Here is a 21,450-nt window from a genome sequence, read left to right as displayed (position 1 = left end):
TCTTTGCGTGTAAAATTTTGACGTTAAAATTGAAAAATTTCAACTATCAACATTTGGGGCTTTGAAAATTAAAATATTGCAAAAAAATACTTTTTAAATGCCTTAATATATAACTTATCATGTACTAAAAGCAATAGAGTACTCATTTGATTTATCAGACTTGGCATAATTATTCAAAAGTCAAATTTATATGAGCCTGCCCCTAAAAATTTAGGTTTTTCAATGAAGGGGAGCCTTACATGAAGATGTAATATTTTCCAGCAATTTTAAATTTGTGAAGCTTTTTGGTTATAAATAATCCTTACATATGTATTTAAAGTACTTTAAATGGAAAGAAAAGTTACAAATAACATATCATATTAGTTTAAAAGGGTCTTAGGCCAAGTAAGACTGGAAAAAATTTAGGGTCAATTTAGGCCTTGCCACATATTTACATTAAAAAGTGCATGTTGAGGCTATAAGAAATAAAAATTTGTGTCTTTTTTATCATTTCTATACTCATGTGACATGATACAACAAATCTGAACACAAAAAGACTCTTGCAATTAACTTTTCTTACAAGCAGTATGGGCTGAAACAAAGATTTTTGCCTTTTTAGGGAAAAACTTGCATGCAATTTATTCTCAACAGGCTTATATTTAAACCACTTGCTATCCTACAGAAGAAAAGAAATATATTATGTGAAATGAAACAGGTACAATAGACATTGTAAAGTGCATTTGATACAAATTTAGTGAGGTCTCTAATATGGACATCAAATTTTATATACCAAGTTCCCCACTATTGACTGCATCCGAACAAGGCGTTAGACAAGGGTCATTTATACAACACATTTTGCACATTTTATCTGAGATAAATTTCTTTTCTGTAGATTCAGAGTTCATAAATAAGTAAAAGAAGCAGATAAAGGCATAGAAACACAAATATTGACACATTAAAACCTGTCAGATAGAAAGTCAGGATGCCATTTATGCATCAATATTGAAAAAGTTATAAAATGCCTATTTTGACAATAAAATGCCAAAATTGGTCGTTTTTGCAGAAATTCTATAAAATAAAAGTTTAAATCCTTTAGTTTCATGCTATTTGACAAGTTGACACCATCAAATCATTAAGGGAAGTTGCCAGAGTACAAATTCTATATTTACAGATTTCACCTCTTAGGTCCGAGAACACAATTAATTCGTAGTGCATTTCTTTTAGAACATAAATGAAAATAAAAAAAATCCCACCTGCGCTTTCTCAAAGAAACTTTTACAGTGTGTTGTACTACTTTTGGGACAAATTATATCAAATTTATAGAAAACTTCATCGCCTCTAACTCAAAATATGGACAATTTTATGTTTAGGGCGTCTTGAAATCTTTTGACAGCTTCCGAAGTGCTCATTTTCAACCTTTTTCAGCTGGACCAAATCACTACTTTCCTTTAAAATTCTGGACCCAAATTTTTTTACAGTGTAATTTCATCCCCCTCCTTGCAATTTGAGGCATTGAACATGGAGAAATAAATTTGGAAGGGGTATAAAAATTAATGGCAAGTAACCAACCCTCAACACTAGGGACTATATTTCTGGACAACGAAAATCAAGGGACGACAATGGTGATCGGACCCAATGGGTATTCAACGCAGCAAGAAAATCTCGCACCGGAGGTCACGGTGTGTACCTGTACAGTGAAAATGGACGTCATACTAATCTCCGAAACTAAAATTAAAAAAAAACTTCAAAGCAAGAGGCTCCAGACTTGGGACACTGTCCGGCGCAAACATGTGGTGGGGTCAAACATGTTCATTGAGATCTCAAACCTCTCCCTGAGGGCCCTCATGGGGTTTTTGATTATGTGATTACTTGGCCGTTTTTTTAATGATTATTTGATTATTAAGCCAAATATTTCATGATTATTTGATTACCTAGGACTGTATTTTTAGTTTATGATTATTTGATTATTAAAGATAAGCAAATATTTAATGATTATGTGATTATATTGGCAAAAAAATGGTGATTATGTGATTACTAGGACCCCCCCCCCCCCCCATGAGGGGCCTCCTCCCTATACCTCTAGCCAATATATAATACATAAACACACAGCAATACGCACAGTTTAACTCTGTTTTAAAGAAGTCCGAGTCCGATGTCAGAATAAATAACAACATTAAACTCTTTAAATAAGCGACTTTTCCCGATTTGTCACTCCACTAAACATATAACAATAGGTAGGTTTTACATTTATGTATCGTTCAAAGAGAGGTAACTGTAGTCTTATATACTACATTTGAACACTTTTAAGAATACAATTTTCAGCTCTGGCCTAAGGGCAGAGGACTTCCTGATAGGGGACGAAACCCCTTTAAACTAATGCATTATTATGAGAAAAAAACTCACAATTTCTGTCATTAAAAATTCATGAATAGCAACATTCTTGGTGGGTTGGAGAACAAAACTTTGCTTCATTTGAGATTATTTCAGCTTCCCAGTTGTGACGTTTCCATTTCTATGTAGCAACACTTCAGTAGAGCATGCATATGGAGTAGATAGCTCCCTGTTGATACGATATTTCAGAACTTGTATTTCCAATCATGATTTCCTTGAATGAGGTCGCTCCTTACGAGGCTGTAATAAAGTTTCAAGTGATGAGGTTGAAAGCATCCCTTTGAAAATTCTAAGATTGCTATTACGAGTTGGTTGATTATTTCACAGTTTGTTTTCAACTGATGAGTTTGAATCCCTTTTTGTATTTTTCGCCTATCTTTTCAATGATTTGGATTTTATTATGTCGATATCATTGTGTTAATTTGAAATCTATAATGGTCGTTTGTTTTACAGAAAACGAGTTACTTTAAAAATACGTTTAAAAGGAGATTTGAAACAATTCCCGTTTGAATGGTTTTACACTAGTCATTTTTGGGCCCTTTATAGCTTGCTGTTCGGTGTGAGCCAATTAAAACTTTATTACGTGTAGGCATTACATTTGTTAATGTTATGCACTTCTTTTACGCTTGCTTTGAAGATATTAAAAGTACTATAGTGTTATCCTAATCCATGATAAAAAGGGTATTTATAATGACCTGAAATAATTATATTTCTTAAAAATACATTTTGTATAAAAAAAAAAGAAGATGTGGTATGATTGCCATTGAGACAACTCTCCGCAAGAGACTAACTGAACCAAAAATAAACAACTTATCGTCATCGTACGGCCTTCAACAATGAGCATAGCCCATACAACATAGGCTATAAAAGGCCCCGAAATGAACAATGTTTAAACAATTCAAACGGGAAATTAAACTACCAACCTAACATCATTTGAGCTGCCCTGATATCACATTACTACAACCCACAACTAATCATTGTTACATAACATTTATTGGAGTTCAACTGGTTTCGAATAAATTCATAAATTATTTAAAAACAGGATGCGTTGATAATGGCCAATATAAAGAAAGGATAGTATTCAAAGAACGTGTCATTTATTTATTAGGTACAAAATCAATAATGTATATTTTAAGTAAACTCTTGAAGTAATATTATCAATGGTACTTCACTTACAATGCATTACATGCCGAGTATTACATGCTGAGTATGTTGTTATTGTATAAACATACTATTTTGAAAGTTTTATGAATTACAATTTCTTTAATAAAGATTTCAATCTTTTAAGGTTAATGTACTTTGTAATTTGTCGTTAAATTGTCAATATATATGATACATAAATTATTATCGTACAAGTGTTATAGCACCGGGAAACATTAAAATAATTTAATCTATATTTTTACTTCTATCTCTACCACCGATCTTGAATTCTTTCAATATATGTGGGATTTTTTAATAGCTCAATCATATAGTTCTCCAAGCTTTGCATAAAACTATCATTACATTGGCAGTCATGAATCACTCTTAAATAAAAATCACCATTAAAAGCGAAGAAAATACGTACGCTATTTATGTTGTACCGAGCATTACAATATTTAGAAATTTTTCATATTAAATTCAATATTATCCCCAAAATAAGAAGATGGATACATGATTTTAGTTAAGACAAAAATACAAAAATAGTTGAGTCAGTTATGACATGCTTTGAGTTCAATTGTTGTTGGTTTTATTAACAACTTTGGATATATACATGTAAATTATAGCCTTTTTGATTTTTCGCACAGTTGTATACTAGAGAAAATACCTCTAAACATCCGACTCTGCTTTTGAATCATTATAGTGCATTGGACTGAATACGAATCTAAATTAGCAAAAAAAAATTATGTTCATATATCATACTTGAAAATAAGACTGAAACTTTTATTAAATTCTAGCGGTCACTTTTATTATATGCGCATAGATCTCATAAAAATTTCTGTAACAATACCACCACACTTTTAAAAAAAAGTCATAATAATCTTTTTACCATCCGTTTGATAGTTATATATGCACCCATCTTTATATTTTTTCTTTATTGTGTTATTATGAGTCAGCAGATTTCTAAATCAAGATGGAGAATGTTTTGATAGACGATTGTATTCCGTAATGAGTTCCTGTTCTTCGACTGTCTTCCGGTTCCGGCGTATTGATTTTGTCGCTTCTAGTTGTTCTCCTACCCAATGAATATTGTCCATGGAAGACACACTATGAGAAGGAGAAGAACTGTCACTATTCTGACTGTGTTTTCGGGATAAGCCTCGTTTTCGTGGAGTACTTGGAGAGGTAGGAGGTAATGTGGTCAAACTACGAGTCATGCCACCAGAGAGTTTATCTTTCATTACCTTTTTAGCCATATTCATTGGTTTGTTATTTAACTGACCAGTTTTTGTATTTATATGTAAGTCTTCAAATTCTTTCGATACTCTTCTTCCTCTGTTTCTGGCATATCTCATTCCTGTAGAATCAAGAAAACAATATAGTTAACGTTGAAAGGTTAGATTTACTGGACCAAAAGTAGTATTTTTCTTGTTGATTTTGAGTGTAGTATTTTATTTTAATTCAGTCTTTTGTGCTTTAGCTGGAGTTCATTGTTTGACCGTCTTTAGATTTTCTGTATTTTTTTTTGTGTGTAAAGTTGATAGTCTTGTCGTTGTTTTTCGGGTTTTGATTTGCCATGGCAGTGAACGTTTGTTTTCGGCTGACGAGTTTGAATATTCATTTTGTATCTTTCGCCTCTCTTTTGACAACCTGGTTTCTGTCCATTATACAGAAATTGTATCTTTTAAACCCATGTCTTCAAGTTTCATTGTAAATGGTACAGAAGAAACAAATTGTGTTGGAAAAGTGATACAGGGTAATACGTGATTTTATGAAAAAAGGAATACTAGCTAGTTTTGAATGGTCATTTTTATAGTCAATGTGCATCAGAATGAAATTTGCAAGTCAACAACAAATTCTGTAACTGTACGTATATGTGCTTTAAAACAAAATCGTTACTTTCTTGCAAGATTCGGCTGTTCTGTATAGGTTTTTTGTGTTGTACTTTTATTTAAAGTAAAGTGGGGAATGGTTAACCCATTAATTATACTAGATTCCACAAAACATCCACCGATATATATGTGCTCTTAAAGATTACCTTCTTCTTCAAAGCTTCTGCCATTCTTCCTAGGAGTCTTTGGACTACCTAAAGGTCTAATTGTGATTGGATAAGGTTCTGTAGGTATCCTGATTTCATGAACATGTGGTTCTTCTGGTACACTATGACTGTGTTCCCTGTCTGAGAAAATTAATGCGTGATGATAACGGTACAACAATAATATTAATATTCGTCAGAGGGAAATTTCTGAATGGAAGGATAATCGTTTAATCAGTTCTTAATGAACACCATTCAACTACAATCTTATCATCGATTCCATACTGACATCATTTTTTAATCTGTAATGCAGAAACTCAAAGCAGCAGCGACTCAATATGTTTACAAATTGACATTCATTATGTTGTTTTATGTAATAGTGGTAAATTTAAACTTTTTGTACTTTTATCGGTTCGAAAATGGTTAATATTTGGAGACGGTACACCAGGCAATGTTTCCACGAAATTTCTAGAGATGTTGCATATATGTATACATGTGTACATGTACATTAAAACATCGCGATTCATATTTTATTTAACGAACAAAACAATACACTTTGTAGAATTATGAACTAACACAAATGTATGTTACTATAATAATTCTGACATGTAAATCTTATATGTATTTAGTAGCATGACTTTTTGTATATTTGCTTAAGCTACTTATAAGCTTTTAAAACGTGTTAATGTTTAAACTTACAAAACTAATGTGTACACTTAATATTTAATGAGGCAGTCATAGTTTGCTCAAATGCTTCCAAAATCAGAAACCATTCGACTTGTTGACTTTTTATAATTTGCATAAGCTTCTTTGTTTGTTTTCCTGTATGAGAAGCTTAAAGTTTGAATTCTTTGTTAAGAAACAAACTTTGAGTATCCTTTTCAAAACAATATACACATATACAATATAGGTTAACTACTATGTGTTTTCTATTTTATTTTATTGTTCTCTTGTCTCTTTTCTTTTCATTGAAAGTTAATGCGTGTATAAACTTTTGAATTTCTTGATTTTCTTGTGTATAAAATATCAAATAAACTAGAACACACCCGCGAGTATTTAGAGCGTGGTTGAAAGTATGTAAACTGTTGTAGGATGAATTTTTGTAAAATATTTTATGTGTGGAGAATTTTAGAAAATGTATCAAACTGAGTCATTATAGGCACTTGGAGACAGGACAATTATTTTAAGCCCTCTCCCTTTTTTCCAAAATCCGTTATTTTTATTGCTTTCTGTTTTTCATGATTTTCGAGTTTCTGTATACTATGAACATACATAAAATACATAAAGTGTATTTGGTTCCAAGTTTCTTCTCCACGGCGATCACTGCTATATTATATACAGAGTTTCTATATATTATAGGATTATAATCATAGTATACATGCAGAATAACGAGCGAAAATAATTGTCCTGTACCCGAATAATTATGCATTATGTTTAAGAGGGGAACTGTAAAGGGGGACGAAAGAACGCGAATCAAAATTGCCATTTCACAATTAAAAAATTTCTTGTACGTTGATCTTTTTATCGATTTTACGAAACACGATGAATAACGAACCTTTTTAATTGCTGCACGTGAAATAAAAATGAACAAAACACTTTGCACGAAAATAACCCTTCATCCCTTATTTTTTTTTAAAGTTTAAAATCGGAAGTCTTGGCCGGTTATGACTTAAAAGTCAGTCTGATGACAGAAACAATATCCGGACGCCTTTTTCTTCATTTTTCTCCCAAAATAACCCAAACTGAATAATTATAAAGATGGATGACAAATGCGACTTTGCATGGTACATATAGAACACAGAGGCATGATGATTAATTTGTTGTGGAAGGGAGAGAAGCGACACACAAAATGAGGTCTTCTCGTTTAATAGTATAGATACAAAGATGCAAACCTCCAATACACAGAACACTAAAACACCATACAAATAGGAATAACTAAATCAGGCGTTTTATAAAATATAAACCAAGTGAAAAAAACAGGTTCCTTTAAAAAAAACAGTCTTAATGGCTGAGGGCAGGGGACCCTTAGTTAGTTTTACTTGTATATATATATATAGAGATATGTGTGTGTTCAACTCAGTTAGTTTATTGTTGTTGTTACTTTTGTTTATGTCACAAGTATAATGTTACTTAAATATGACAAATAAAGATATTATTATAAAAAATACATTTGATTCAGTAAAACCGAAACACCGACATGTGACTAAAAATCCCAAAATTAAAACAAAACAGGGGATTAGAAGAAGTCATTCAATATTACTATATAAATGAACCGACGAATGTACAGCAAGGGGAAGACCAAGTTATATCTCGTGATGTTAACTATAAATACAATCCAGTCAAAACCGTATTATCAATTATCTAATAACATTAATTTTCCTCTTCAAATAAGGAAGAAATACTTCAACATGAATAGACAATAATCACGAAACATTTTAAGTTGATAAAAACTAATCATTATCAGCTTTCTAAAATCCATGTTCAATGATTATTACCCTGTAAATCTTAGTGTTACTAAATTAGGACACGTTTAAATTGATTCATGACAATTTATTGTTTATAGTATTTACAAATGAAAATGGCATTGTCCTGTTTCATTGATTAGGGAAGTTCACATTTTTTGTGACAATGCAGCAATTGTGAATTGAATTAAAGTATACATATTTGTTTTTATCAAATTTAAGAATTATATGTTACGGCGATGGATTCAGAACTTTCAAAAAGGGGTCAATCCATTTGTTAAGTCACAAATAAGAAAAATGTTCTACAACACACATTATCCACACTTTAACTGTAAATTTAAAGAGAGGCCTATCACCTTGTCCTTTCAAATAAATTTTCCCCTTTGTTTTTAGTGATGATAAATAATTTCACCTGCACGGCTTTCATTCACATATAGTTTCCAATCTAGTCAATTCTAATATAAAATTTAAAAAATCTAACTTCATGTGTTACTTTTACAGATAAATAAGGTCAGAATATGTACATTAACTAGACGTTTTTCTTTCCTGAAGACATACCTATTATAATATTATAATATTGTCGAGTTTTCATTATGTTTGATCATGTTTGTTTTGTATTTGCCATAACCTAAATTGGTTTTTGTCTGTTTTGCAAATAAAGAATTATTATATTATTTGTTTGTTTCAAAAGATTAATTGAAGTTAATTTTTGTTTAAAAAAAACCAACATCAGGAACATGTGTTCTACATAAGTGTGTTTTTAATTTGTTGGATTGATAAACTCGGTCGAAAATTGCATCTTTTCTCGACATACCATCTTTAAAATGTTTAAAAAAAAAAAGATAAATTTACAGACGTAGTAACGTTTTTCTCCATGTGTTTTGATTAATTATATCGGAAATTCTCAGAAAGATACAGTCTAATTACTTTGGTTTAGTCGGCCCTGAATCTAAAACATTCCAGCTGATGTAATGAAACAGCGCTAGCACAGCCTTATTGAATTCAAAGTTCTTAATTAGGCATCAGTAACGGTTTAGGGTTATTTTCGTGCGTAATCTTTGCAATTCCGTTTTTTGTGCAAATTTGTAAAAAAGCAACGTGTACATTTATCTTTTGTTTTGATTTTCAAACTGCGCGGAAAATTCTTTACAGTATCTTCACATTCTCCTTGCATTCTCCTTCTCTCTCTCTTCTGACAAGTTTCTTTTAGAGGAAATTTATCTATTGTTTAAAACTTGTACCTCAAAATCTGTATACTAAGGATCGAAGAATCAATTATACTTGTAAAAGATTAGGATACAATGAACGTTTGTGTCTTTAAAAGAAGATTGTAATCGTCTTGAAATTGATACTTCACTGCATGAATATATCTCGTGTCATTTGTTAAGTACGGATCCCATTAAAAGATAAATAAAAGATAAAATATAATCGAAAAGGCAAAGAGGGTCAGAAAGGATGGTCAATCAATTCGTTTATACAATTTATCTACTACTGTCTTTTTCTTTACAAATAATTTGTAATATACACTTTTAAATTAAAGTCTCTACAAAGTTCTATGTAAAGGGCGGACGAAAGATACATGCAGAGGGACAGTCAAACTCGTAAATCGAAAATAAACTGACAACGCCATGGCTAAAAATGACAAAGACAAACAGACAAACAATAGTACACATGACACAACATAGAAAACTAAAGAATAAGCAAAATGTATATTATAAGTGTGTGCTCAATTTATTACGAAACAAATATGACAAGTCAAAAACCTAGCCCCAGTTTATTCTTTGATAGCAGACATTCCAATTAGGTAGTCAATAGTTAAAAAGGAAATGATTATTTGCATTTACTACATTACACTCATTTAGCATTGCAACACTATACAAAATCAATTTTAGTTCCACAACAAATGACCCAAATTAAACGTCACTTAATTTCACTTACAGTTTAACTAATATTTGTTTTCCGCCAATTAAATTTAAAACTGTATCCGAAAATTTTCATTAAATGTTAATACTTTTGATTTCGAAACTGAAAAATAACCCTCAAAAGTATAAGTGCCAATTAGAATTGATTTTGAGAAATTTATTAGATTATTTTTATTTACACATGTCATATTAGTAAACATATTTTGATAAAATTTATGAGTATGCAAGAGATAAAACCCCTTGATTTCATTTCTGAAATGTGTAATTTTGACTGCATTTGATTGTCCATAGTGATATAAGATAATTTATCTAAAGATATGATTGAAACATTTTTTCGTCAAGTGAGAATCTCCATAGCCTCCTTCAAAAATGAAAATCTTTGAAAGCAATAATTGTATTGATAAAAACTTTTCTATTAGAATCTATGGACAAGGAAACTTTGTTGTGAATTTGTCATCTGTATTTGTTTAATCTTGAACAACAAAATATGACGTATGTAAGGCCAATATTACGTGTACATCAAAGATTATTGCCACAAAAATCATGATTAGAGAGGAAAAAAAGTACCAGCTGATACAAGAAAATCAAAGAGTCAATTGAAAAGAAGTAAACATGTTTGAAAAACAATTTTGAAAAAGAGACAAGAGAGAAAAAAGAATGTAAGAAAATAAGTAATGAAAACCCAACTTCACATCAAAACACAGAAAAGAAAAAAAGAAACAGTCACCAAAATTAAAAGTGTGCAACCATATACCAAGCGTGTGAGCGCCAATAAATATCTTTAGAGCTTCGCCTTCTATTAGTACGTTTAGCTGGAATAATAATTTGATCCAATCCAAATTATTCCTGAAGTTATCCTTCCACGTGTAGATAGTAATTGTTGCCCTAAACACGTGTGGTACAAAAAAAAAAGAGGAAACTTTTCAAAGCATGAATTTATTGTTTCTTTACATCATACTATGTTGAAATAGTTCAAATCAAATAATAAATATTAAAAGCCTTCATTTATTTATTTTGTTTGAGTGTGTGTTTGATTAATTAGGGAAACTCGGAAAATGACAAGAAACAAGAAATTGGTAATCTAGTTTTAGGTTTATAAATGCAGAGAACAGATAAGCAGTCACTGCGTGCCTTATTTTTATGAATCAAACACAAAATCCAATGTATTGATGATCAATTGTATATTCAATAGTTTTGGAAAAGAAGGAAATAACCGTTTATTGAAAATTATAGTTTCTGTGTAGATCTCCGTTTTTTCAATATTATTAGCAGGTAACTAGCGGATCCGTTGCCAATTTTTCTGAGTAGTCTTTGTTAGTTTACCATTTATTAATTAAAACGGTTAAACAACTGTATATAAAATTAACAAATTAATTCAATGTTGTCAAACGTTAATTTGATTGCAAGTTTACGTTTACTTTATAATGTTTTAACTGTATTCAAACATTTTAATACGATGGTCATGAGTTTTCTTAAAACTGACTACATTGGTAGAACTTTGTGCAACTCAAACAACAACAAAATAGCTTGATTGGCATAGTCAACATGGATAAATTTGATAAAAATCATACTAGTTTTGGCCAATTTGAACATCAAAACATAAAAAAACGTTTAGAAACACCAACCTTTAATGCTGGTTTGTTCTAATAAAAGTAATCAAAGATATCAAGCTTGAAAAAAACACTTTGAAGTATGTGGCAATAAACATAAAAACTGTTTTAGATGACAACAGAGGCAAATAGTTTACATGGGCTGGCGTTTCTTAGCCACCACTGTCTGTATGTCAGTAGTTTGAATCATTACATAAATGTATTCTCAAACATTAAAATTATTTTAAGTAGCCTACACGGAAAAGTAGTAAAGTATTTAACACGAATCTGTCAGTTGCAAAATAAATTACACATGCATAACTTCTTTTCTTAAATAATACATGTAATTATGAGTTCTTTACATAACACCGAAAATATGAATTACAATAAAAAGATTAATGTACGCGTGCAAAATGTTTCATTAATGACTGAGGCTCTGTAATCGAATGACATCTTTATGTAGTAAAAATAAAAAAGAATATGTGGTATGATTGACACAATGAGACAACTCTCGACAAGAGACCAAATGACACATACATTAAAAACTAATAGGTCACTGTACGGCCTTCACTATTGAGCAAAGCCCATATACCGCATAGTCGGCTATAAAAGGTCCGAAATGACAAATTTGAAGCAATCAAACGAGAAAACTAAGTAAGTCAGTATTTCTTTTGTTAGAATCTGAAACAAATGCCAGACCCAGACCAAACAAATATTCCTGACACTCCTGAACAAATCTGAAGATTATAATACGAGTTGCTCAATCCATATATGCGCTGAATGATTTATGACAGCTACAAGAGTTTGTAGAAAATTTGAAAAATGAAGTACAGGTATCATTCAACTGTAGGATTGTACTGAAAATAAATTAACTTAATAAGTATTTGTGAAAATTTATATCTCAAGATTTATAGCGTATTTTATTTACAAACGTCGGTATAGTTGTCGCCTTTTGTTTACATATTTGGGTAAAATTTACAGGTTACGGTTGGATATAAATGAAAAATAAAATTCAAATTGATCTTCAATACATAGCAAATTAACTAATAAATCCTTGATGTCTTCACGATCAAAGTTATATGTCATTTGGAACTTGACTATTTACACATATTGCAACGCATAATTTAGAAAATTGTCGTTTCAGTAAAAACAATCCTGCTTTGCTATCCTTGTATGTGACTTATTATAAAATATGGCAAAACACAGGACCAAAGCTTCAATAACAGGATAGGTGCAGTAAGGGGTGCAGAAGCTAATAAAAAATTTGGTTTTAAAAGTTTATTCAAGATTTTAGTATGAAAAAGAACATATGTGATATAGTCAATGATGCAGCAGCCCGCTATACATATAATAAAAAAACTAGCCCGACCGTGCGAGGGCTGTATGGCAAGTCAAGGTCGTTAAACACTTCCATCTTCATGAAGAAAACTAGGTTTCCAAAGCAAGAATTCGCCAAAGAAGTATGTAGGCAACCTTTTGTGGTGCTGGATTTCTGATCAACCAAACAAAATTCAAATAGACATTTATAAATCAATATACAGTCTACAATACAGACAGGTGTCCAGACACCATGAACTGGGTAAAAACAAATTCTCAAATATCAGTCCCCCCCCTTTTTTTTTAAAGCACAAATACTGGCAAAGTTCTTGCATTACAGTATGACAGACAAGCGTGTTGTCGTGGAAACCTTTATGTGTCAGACGTTTTGTGATGCTTATACTTCTGACCAAACCTAATATATGCTCTTTTGTATACTGCAAGTCAAAACTGCAACCCTATGTCTCCCATTGTAACCGTCTACAATGATCCATATTATGCCGATGGCTTCATTGTTTTAACCACTTTTCGTTGAAATCATTAACACTATTTTCCATGGAATCTATGAATTTAAAAATCAAAAAAGGAAAAAAGAAAAAGGGAAAGAAAGAACATATTTTGTATAACAGGATGATAATTATATAAATACCTCTCAAGTCGTTTATGATGGAATACTTCTTTTTTTCTATTTTCATCTGTTTCAGTTGTTCTCTTAATTGTTTTTCTTCTCTGCTAAAACTGGCAGCTGCTATTCTTTTCTCTGTCTCAATACCAAGTGTTCGTTTCTGTAGCGAGCTCCTCCTCGCATAATTCTTTACTTTAGCTTCTTTATAACTTTTCGAACTCTCCTTCAAATAACGTTCGACATCGTTATCTTGCATATTTGTAATTGGAATAGATTGCGGATCAATCAACTTGTTTAAGTTATGTATGAAATATCCGTCTACAATTAATTTTGCTTGATTCTTTTAGTTACTTTCTTTTGATAAATAAAACTGTTTCCAATACCAAGTCAATTAATACTGAAAATTGTTATGAACTCCGGGTATTTAAATAAGTTATCTATTATTTCGATGTAAACTTTAAATTTACGTACTAACTTAAGAATTACCGGGTACAATATTGACAAAGGAGAATACTTTCAATATTAACCTTGGATAAATTATTGGTACATGGTCATAGAACAAAAGGTTCTTTGTGGTTCGTGGTTTCATCTTACTTCTATAAGTACCTTGTTTTCCTACTGTGCAAACAGTCTCGTGGAACCGTTGAGTGTTTTAATAATTAGACAATTCTTTGTTAATATAAATTACGTATAAAAAACGTTTTAACTTCAATAGTTTTGTTTTTATTTTTTAAATTGTGACAAAATATTGTGGTTATGTTTTCCTTACGTGACGTCACGTTCAGACTCTTTAGACGTGTATGATTCACTTACACATTTCAAAAGAGACAAGTCATTCTACTCATTTCAAAATTGAAAAAAAAACAGTTCTTAATAATAATTGTTGAAAATAACAAAAATATCTTCTTTACATCAAAATCTATAATAACAGATCCCTGAACCACATAATTATTTTCTGTACTATCTTAAAAAAAAACTTATCAGAGGCGGATTCAAGGGGGGTTGACAGCATAAACCTTTCTTTGATTTAGAAAAGGTCTCGATTGAGCTTTAAACTTATTTATCATGAAAAGTAGGATGATTATCAAATAAATGCATAAGTCCAGTGACAAATATTTCATGCATATTCAGGACGAATCAAGTATACAATAAAGAACATGTAGTTTTTAAGAACCAAACTTCTATGTACATTTTATTTCTTTCTGTGTATTCAAGATTGACCGAGTATTTTTTTTCTGTTTTACTGATAATGTTGAAAGGTTATAAAATTGACCAGCCGCAGCGTAAATCTATACGATACCAATTCATAATAATCAGTTGGTTCTTTCTTCTGTCTTAGTATATCATATAATAAGTGCGATATCAAATAATAATTCCCTTAAATAGACTTTTGTTATTATATATAAAAAGCAGATGTGGTATGATTGACAATGAGACAATTCTCCTCAACAGACCAAATGACTCAGAAATTAAAAAACTTTAGGTCATCGTACTACCTTCAACAATTAGCCCATACCGCATAGTCAGCTATAAAAAGCCCCGAAATGAAAAATGTAAAAGAATTCAAACAAATAAAAATGCCCTTATTTATGTACGAAATAAGGAACCAAAAAAACAGCAACAAACGACAACCACAGAATCACAGGTTTCTGACTCGGATGCAGGATAAGACAGAATGTTGCAGAGCTACTAGTTAGATGGCGCTAAACCCTCTCCTTAACCTAGAACAGAGGTGCAACAAGAGCATAGACGTATAACATTGAAGACAGAAATAACAACAACACCATTTTATCTGCTTTATACCGCCCGTTTTTAGCTCACCTGGCCTAAAAGGCCATGTGAGCTTTTCTTATCACTTGGCGTCCGTCGTCGTCGACGTCGTCGTCGTCGTCTGTCGTCGTTAACAATTTTTCAAACATCTTCTCCTCTGAAACTACTGAATGGATTTGAATGAAACTTAGCATGATTGTTCCTTAGAGTATCCTGCACAAAGTGTGCGCTTCGATTTTTGATCCGTCAAAAAACATGGCCGCCGTTACCTAAAATAGAACATAGGGGTCAAATGCAGTTTTTGGCTTATATCTCGAAAACGAAAGCATTTAGAGCAAATCTGACAGGGGTAAAAATGTTCATTAGGTCAAGATCTATCAGCCCTGAAATTTTCAGATGGAACAAACACACCATTGTTGGGTTGCTGCCACTTAATTGGTAATTTTAAGGAAATTTTGCAGTTTTTGGTCATTATCTTGAATATTATTATAGATAAAGATAAACTGTAAACAGCAAAAATGATCAGCAAAGTAAGATGTACAAATAAGTTAATATGACCAAAATTGTCAATTGACCCCTTAAGGGGTTATTGTCCTTTAATGGCAATTTTTCACAATTTGTTCATCATATTTGCTAACTTTAAAAAATCTTCTCCTCTGAAACTACTGAATGGATTTGAATGAAACTTAGCATGATTGTTCCTTAGAGTATCCTGCACAAAGTGTGCGCTTCGATTTTTGATCCGTCAAAAAACATGGCCGCCGTTACCTAAAATAGAACATAGGGGTCAAATGCAGTTTTTGGCTTATATCTCGAAAACGAAAGCATTTAGAGCAAATCTGACATGGGGTAAAAATGTTCATTAGGTCAAGATCTATCAGCCCTGAAATTTTCAGATGAATCAAACAAACCATTGTTGGGTTGCTGCCACTTAATTGGTAATTTTAAGGAAATTTTGCAGTTTTTGGTCATTATCTTGAATATTATTATAGATAAAGATAAACTGTAAACAGCAAAAATGATCAGCAAAGTAAGATGTACAAATAAGTTAATATGACCAAAATTGTCAATTGACCCCTTAAGGGGTTATTGTCCTTTAATGGCAATTTTTCACAATTTGTTCATCATATTTGCTAACTTTAAAAAATCTCTCCTCTGAAACTACTGAATGGATTTGAATGAAACTTAGCATGATTGTTCTTTAGATTATCCTGCACAAAGTGTGTGCTTAGATTTTTGATCCGTCAAAAAACATGGCCACCGTTACTTAAAATAGAACATAGGGGTCAAATGCAGTTTTTGGCTTATATCTCAAAAACGAAAGCATTTAGAGCAAATCTGACATGGGGTAAAAATGTTCATTAGGTCAAGATCTATCAGCCCTGAAATTTTCAGATGAATCAAACAAACCATTGTTGGGTTGCTGCCACTTAATTGGTAATTTTAAGGAAATTTTGCAGTTTTTGGTCATTATCTTGAATATTATTATAGATAAAGATAAACTGTAAACAGCAAAAATGATCAGCAAAGTAAGATGTACAAATAAGTTAATATGACCAAAATTGTCAATTGACCCCTTAAGGGGTAATTGTCCTTTAATGGCAATTTTTCACAATTTGTTCATCATATTTGCTAACTTTAAAAAATCTTCTCCTCTGAAACTACTGAATGGATTTGAATGAAACTTAGCATGATTGTTCCTTAGAGTATCCTGCACAAAGTGTGCGCTTCGATTTTTGATCCGTCAAAAAACATGGCCGCCGTTACCTAAAATAGAACATAGGGGTCAAATGCAGTTTTTGGCTTATATCTCGAAAACGAAAGCATTTAGAGCAAATCTGACATGGGGTAAAAATGTTCATTAGGTCAAGATCTATCAGCCCTGAAATTTTCAGATGAATCAAACAAACCATTGTTGGGTTGCTGCCACTTAATTGGTAATTTTAAGGAAATTTTGCAGTTTTTGGTCATTATCTTGAATATTATTATAGATAAAGATAAACTGTAAACAGCAAAAATGATCAGCAAAGTAAGATCTACAAATAAGTTAATATGACCAAAATTGTCAATTGACCCCTTAAGGGGTTATTGTCCTTTAATGGCAATTTTTCACAATTTGTTCATCATATTTGCTAACTTTAAAAAATCTTCTCCTCTGAAACTACTAAATGGATTTGAATGAAACTTAGCATGATTGTTCCTTAGAGTATCCTGCACAAAGTGTGCGCTTCGATTTTTGATCCGTCAAAAAACATGGCCGCCGTTACCTAAAATAGAACATAGGGGTCAAATGCAGTTTTTGGCTTATATCTCGAAAACGAAAGCATTTAGAGCAAATCTGACATGGGGTAAAAATGTTCATTAGGTCAAGATCTATCAGCCCTGAAATTTTCAGATGAATCAAACAAACCATTGTTGGGTTGCTGCCACTTAATTGGTAATTTTAAGGAAATTTTGCAGTTTTTGGTCATTATCTTGAATATTATTATAGATAAAGATAAACTGTAAACAGCAAAAATGATCAGCAAAGTAAGATGTACAAATAAGTTAATATGACCAAAATTGTCAATTGACCCCTTAAGGGGTTATTGTCCTTTAATGGCAATTTTTCACAATTTGTTCATCATATTTGCTAACTTTAAAAAATCTCTCCTCTGAAACTACTGAATGGATTTGAATGAAACTGAGCATGATTGTTCTTTAGATTATCCTGCACAAAGTGTGTGCTTAGATTTTTGATCCGTCAAAAAACATGGCCACCGTTACTTAAAATAGAACATAGGGGTCAAATGCAGTTTTTGGCTTATATCTCAAAAACGAAAGCATTTAGAGCAAATCTGACATGGGGTAAAAATGTTCATTAGGTCAAGATCTATCAGCCCTGAAATTTTCAGATGAATCAAACAAACCATTGTTGGGTTGCTGCCACTTAATTGGTAATTTTAAGGAAATTTTGCAGTTTTTGGTCATTATCTTGAATATTATTATAGATAAAGATAAACTGTAAACAGCAAAAATGATCAGCAAAGTAAGATGTACAAATAAGTTAATATGACCAAAATTGTCAATTGACCCCTTAAGGGGTAATTGTCCTTTAATGGCAATTTTTCACAATTTGTTCATCATATTTGCTAACTTTAAAAAATCTTCTCCTCTGAAACTACTGAATGGATTTGAATGAAACTTAGCATGATTGTTCCTTAGAGTATCCTGCACAAAGTGTGCGCTTCGATTTTTGATCCGTCAAAAAACATGGCCGCCGTTACCTAAAATAGAACATAGGGGTCAAATGCAGTTTTTGGCTTATATCTCGAAAACGAAAGCATTTAGAGCAAATCTGACATGGGGTAAAAATGTTCATTAGGTCAAGATCTATCAGCCCTGAAATTTTCAGATGAATCAAACAAACCATTGTTGGGTTGCTGCCACTTAATTGGTAATTTTAAGGAAATTTTGCAGTTTTTGGTCATTATCTTGAATATTATTATAGATAAAGATAAACTGTAAACAGCAAAAATGATCAGCAAAGTAAGATCTACAAATAAGTTAATATGACCAAAATTGTCAATTGACCCCTTAAGGGGTTATTGTCCTTTAATGGCAATTTTTCACAATTTGTTCATCATATTTGCTAACTTTAAAAAATCTTCTCCTCTGAAACTACTAAATGGATTTGAATGAAACTTAGCATGATTGTTCCTTAGAGTATCCTGCACAAAGTGTGCGCTTCGATTTTTGATCCGTCAAAAAACATGGCCGCCGTTACCTAAAATAGAACATAGGGGTCAAATGCAGTTTTTGGCTTATATCTCGAAAACGAAAGCATTTAGAGCAAATCTGACATGGGGTAAAAATGTTCATTAGGTCAAGATCTATCAGCCCTGAAATTTTCAGATGAATCAAACAAACCATTGTTGGGTTGCTGCCACTTAATTGGTAATTTTAAGGAAATTTTGCAGTTTTTGGTCATTATCTTGAATATTATTATAGATAAAGATAAACTGTAAACAGCAAAAATGATCAGCAAAGTAAGATGTACAAATAAGTTTATATGACCAAAATTGTCAATTGATCCCTTAAGGGGTTATTGTCCTTTAATGGCAATTTTTCACAATTTGTTCATCATATTTGCTAACTTTAAAAAATCTTCTCCTCTGAAACTACTGAATGGATTTGAATGAAACTTAGCATGATTGTTCTTTAGATTATCCTGCACAAAGTGTGTGCTTAGATTTTTGATCCGTCAAAAAACATGGCCACCGTTACTTAAAATAGAACATAGGGGTCAAATGCAGTTTTTGGCTTATATCTCAAAAACGAAAGCATTTAGAGCAAATCTGACATGGGATAAAAATGTTCATTAGGTCAAGATCTATCAGCCCTGAAATTTTCAGATGAATCAAACAAACCATTGTTGGGTTGCTGCCACTTAATTGGTAATTTTAAGGAAATTTTGCAGTTTTTGGTCATTATCTTGAATATTATTATAGATAAAGATAAACTGTAAACAGCAAAAATGATCAGCAAAGTAAGATGTACAAATAAGTTTTATATGACCAAAATTGTCAATTGATCCCTTAAGGGGTTATTGTCCTTTAATGGCAATTTTTCACAATTTGTTCATCATATTTGCTAACTTTAAAAAATCTTCTCCTCTGAAACTACTGAATGGATTTGAATGAAACTTAGCATGATTGTTCTTTAGATTATCCTGCACAAAGTGTGTGCTTAGATTTTTGATCTGTCAAAAAACATGGCCACCGTTACTTAAAATAGAACATAGGGGTCAAATGCAGTTTTTGGCTTATATCTCAAAAACGAAAGCATTTAGAGCAAATCTGACATGGGGTAAAAATGTTCATTAGGTCAAGATCTATCAGCCCTGAAATTTTCAGATGAATCAAACAAACCATTGTTGGGTTGCTGCCACTTAATTGGTAATTTTAAGGAAATTTTGCAGTTTTTGGTCATTATCTTGAATATTATTATAGATAAAGATAAACTGTAAACAGCAAAAATGATCAGCAAAGTAAGATCTACAAATAAGTTAATATGACCAAAATTGTCAATTGACCCCTTAAGGGGTTATTGTCCTTTAATGGCAATTTTTCACAATTTGTTCATCATATTTGCTAACTTTAAAAAATCTTCTCCTCTGAAACTACTAAATGGATTTGAATGAAACTTAGCATGATTGTTCCTTAGAGTATCCTGCACAAAGTGTGCGCTTCGATTTTTGATCCGTCAAAAAACATGGCCGCCGTTACCTAAAATAGAACATAGGGGTCAAATGCAGTTTTTGGCTTATATCTCGAAAACGAAAGCATTTAGAGCAAATCTGACATGGGGTAAAAATGTTCATTAGGTCAAGATCTATCAGCCCTGAAATTTTCAGATGAATCAAACAAACCATTGTTGGGTTGCTGCCACTTAATTGGTAATTTTAAGGAAATTTTGCAGTTTTTGGTCATTATCTTGAATATTATTATAGATAAAGATAAACTGTAAACAGCAAAAATGATCAGCAAAGTAAGATGTACAAATAAGTTTATATGACCAAAATTGTCAATTGATCCCTTAAGGGGTTATTGTCCTTTAATGGCAATTTTTCACAATTTGTTCATCATATTTGCTAACTTTAAAAAATCTTCTCCTCTGAAACTACTGAATGGATTTGAATGAAACTTAGCATGATTGTTCTTTAGATTATCCTGCACAAAGTGTGTGCTTAGATTTTTGATCCGTCAAAAAACATGGCCACCGTTACTTAAAATAGAACATAGGGGTCAAATGCAGTTTTTGGCTTATATCTCAAAAACGAAAGCATTTAGAGCAAATCTGACATGGGGTAAAAATGTTCATTAGGTCAAGATCTATCAGCCCTGAAATTTTCAGATGAATCAAACAAACCATTGTTGGGTTGCTGCCACTTAATTGGTAATTTTAAGGAAATTTTGCAGTTTTTGGTCATTATCTTGAATATTATTATAGATAAAGATAAACTGTAAACAGCAAAAATGATCAGCAAAGTAAGATGTACAAATAAGTTTATATGACCAAAATTGTCAATTGATCCCTTAAGGGGTTATTGTCCTTTAATGGCAATTTTTCACAATTTGTTCATCATATTTGCTAACTTTAAAAAATCTTCTCCTCTGAAACTACTGAATGGATTTGAATGAAACTTAGCATGATTGTTCTTTAGATTATCCTGCACAAAGTG

At 31.7% G+C, this 21,450-nt stretch overlaps 1 protein-coding gene across 1 annotated transcript; it reads right to left on the bottom strand.

The window, feature by feature from the left end:
- Positions 1 to 3,450: 3,450 nt before the first annotated feature.
- LOC139492543 (uncharacterized) lies at positions 3,451 to 13,952 on the bottom strand. Its single transcript, XM_071280704.1, has 3 exons — positions 13,482 to 13,952; positions 5,546 to 5,686; positions 3,451 to 4,864 (listed from the first exon to the last, which is right to left on the bottom strand). Exons 1-3 carry the CDS (start codon positions 13,711 to 13,713, stop codon positions 4,476 to 4,478), a joined length of 762 nt encoding a protein of 253 aa, XP_071136805.1. The 5' UTR covers positions 13,714 to 13,952; the 3' UTR covers positions 3,451 to 4,475.
- Positions 13,953 to 21,450: the final 7,498 nt, after the last annotated feature.

The sequence above is a fragment of the Mytilus edulis genome, chromosome 10 (genome assembly GCF_963676685.1).
Source record: "Mytilus edulis chromosome 10, xbMytEdul2.2, whole genome shotgun sequence".
NCBI lineage: Eukaryota > Metazoa > Mollusca > Bivalvia > Mytilida > Mytilidae > Mytilus > Mytilus edulis.
The sequence above is the reverse complement of the archived record's forward strand: the minus strand, read 5'-3'. Positions and strand labels throughout refer to the sequence as shown.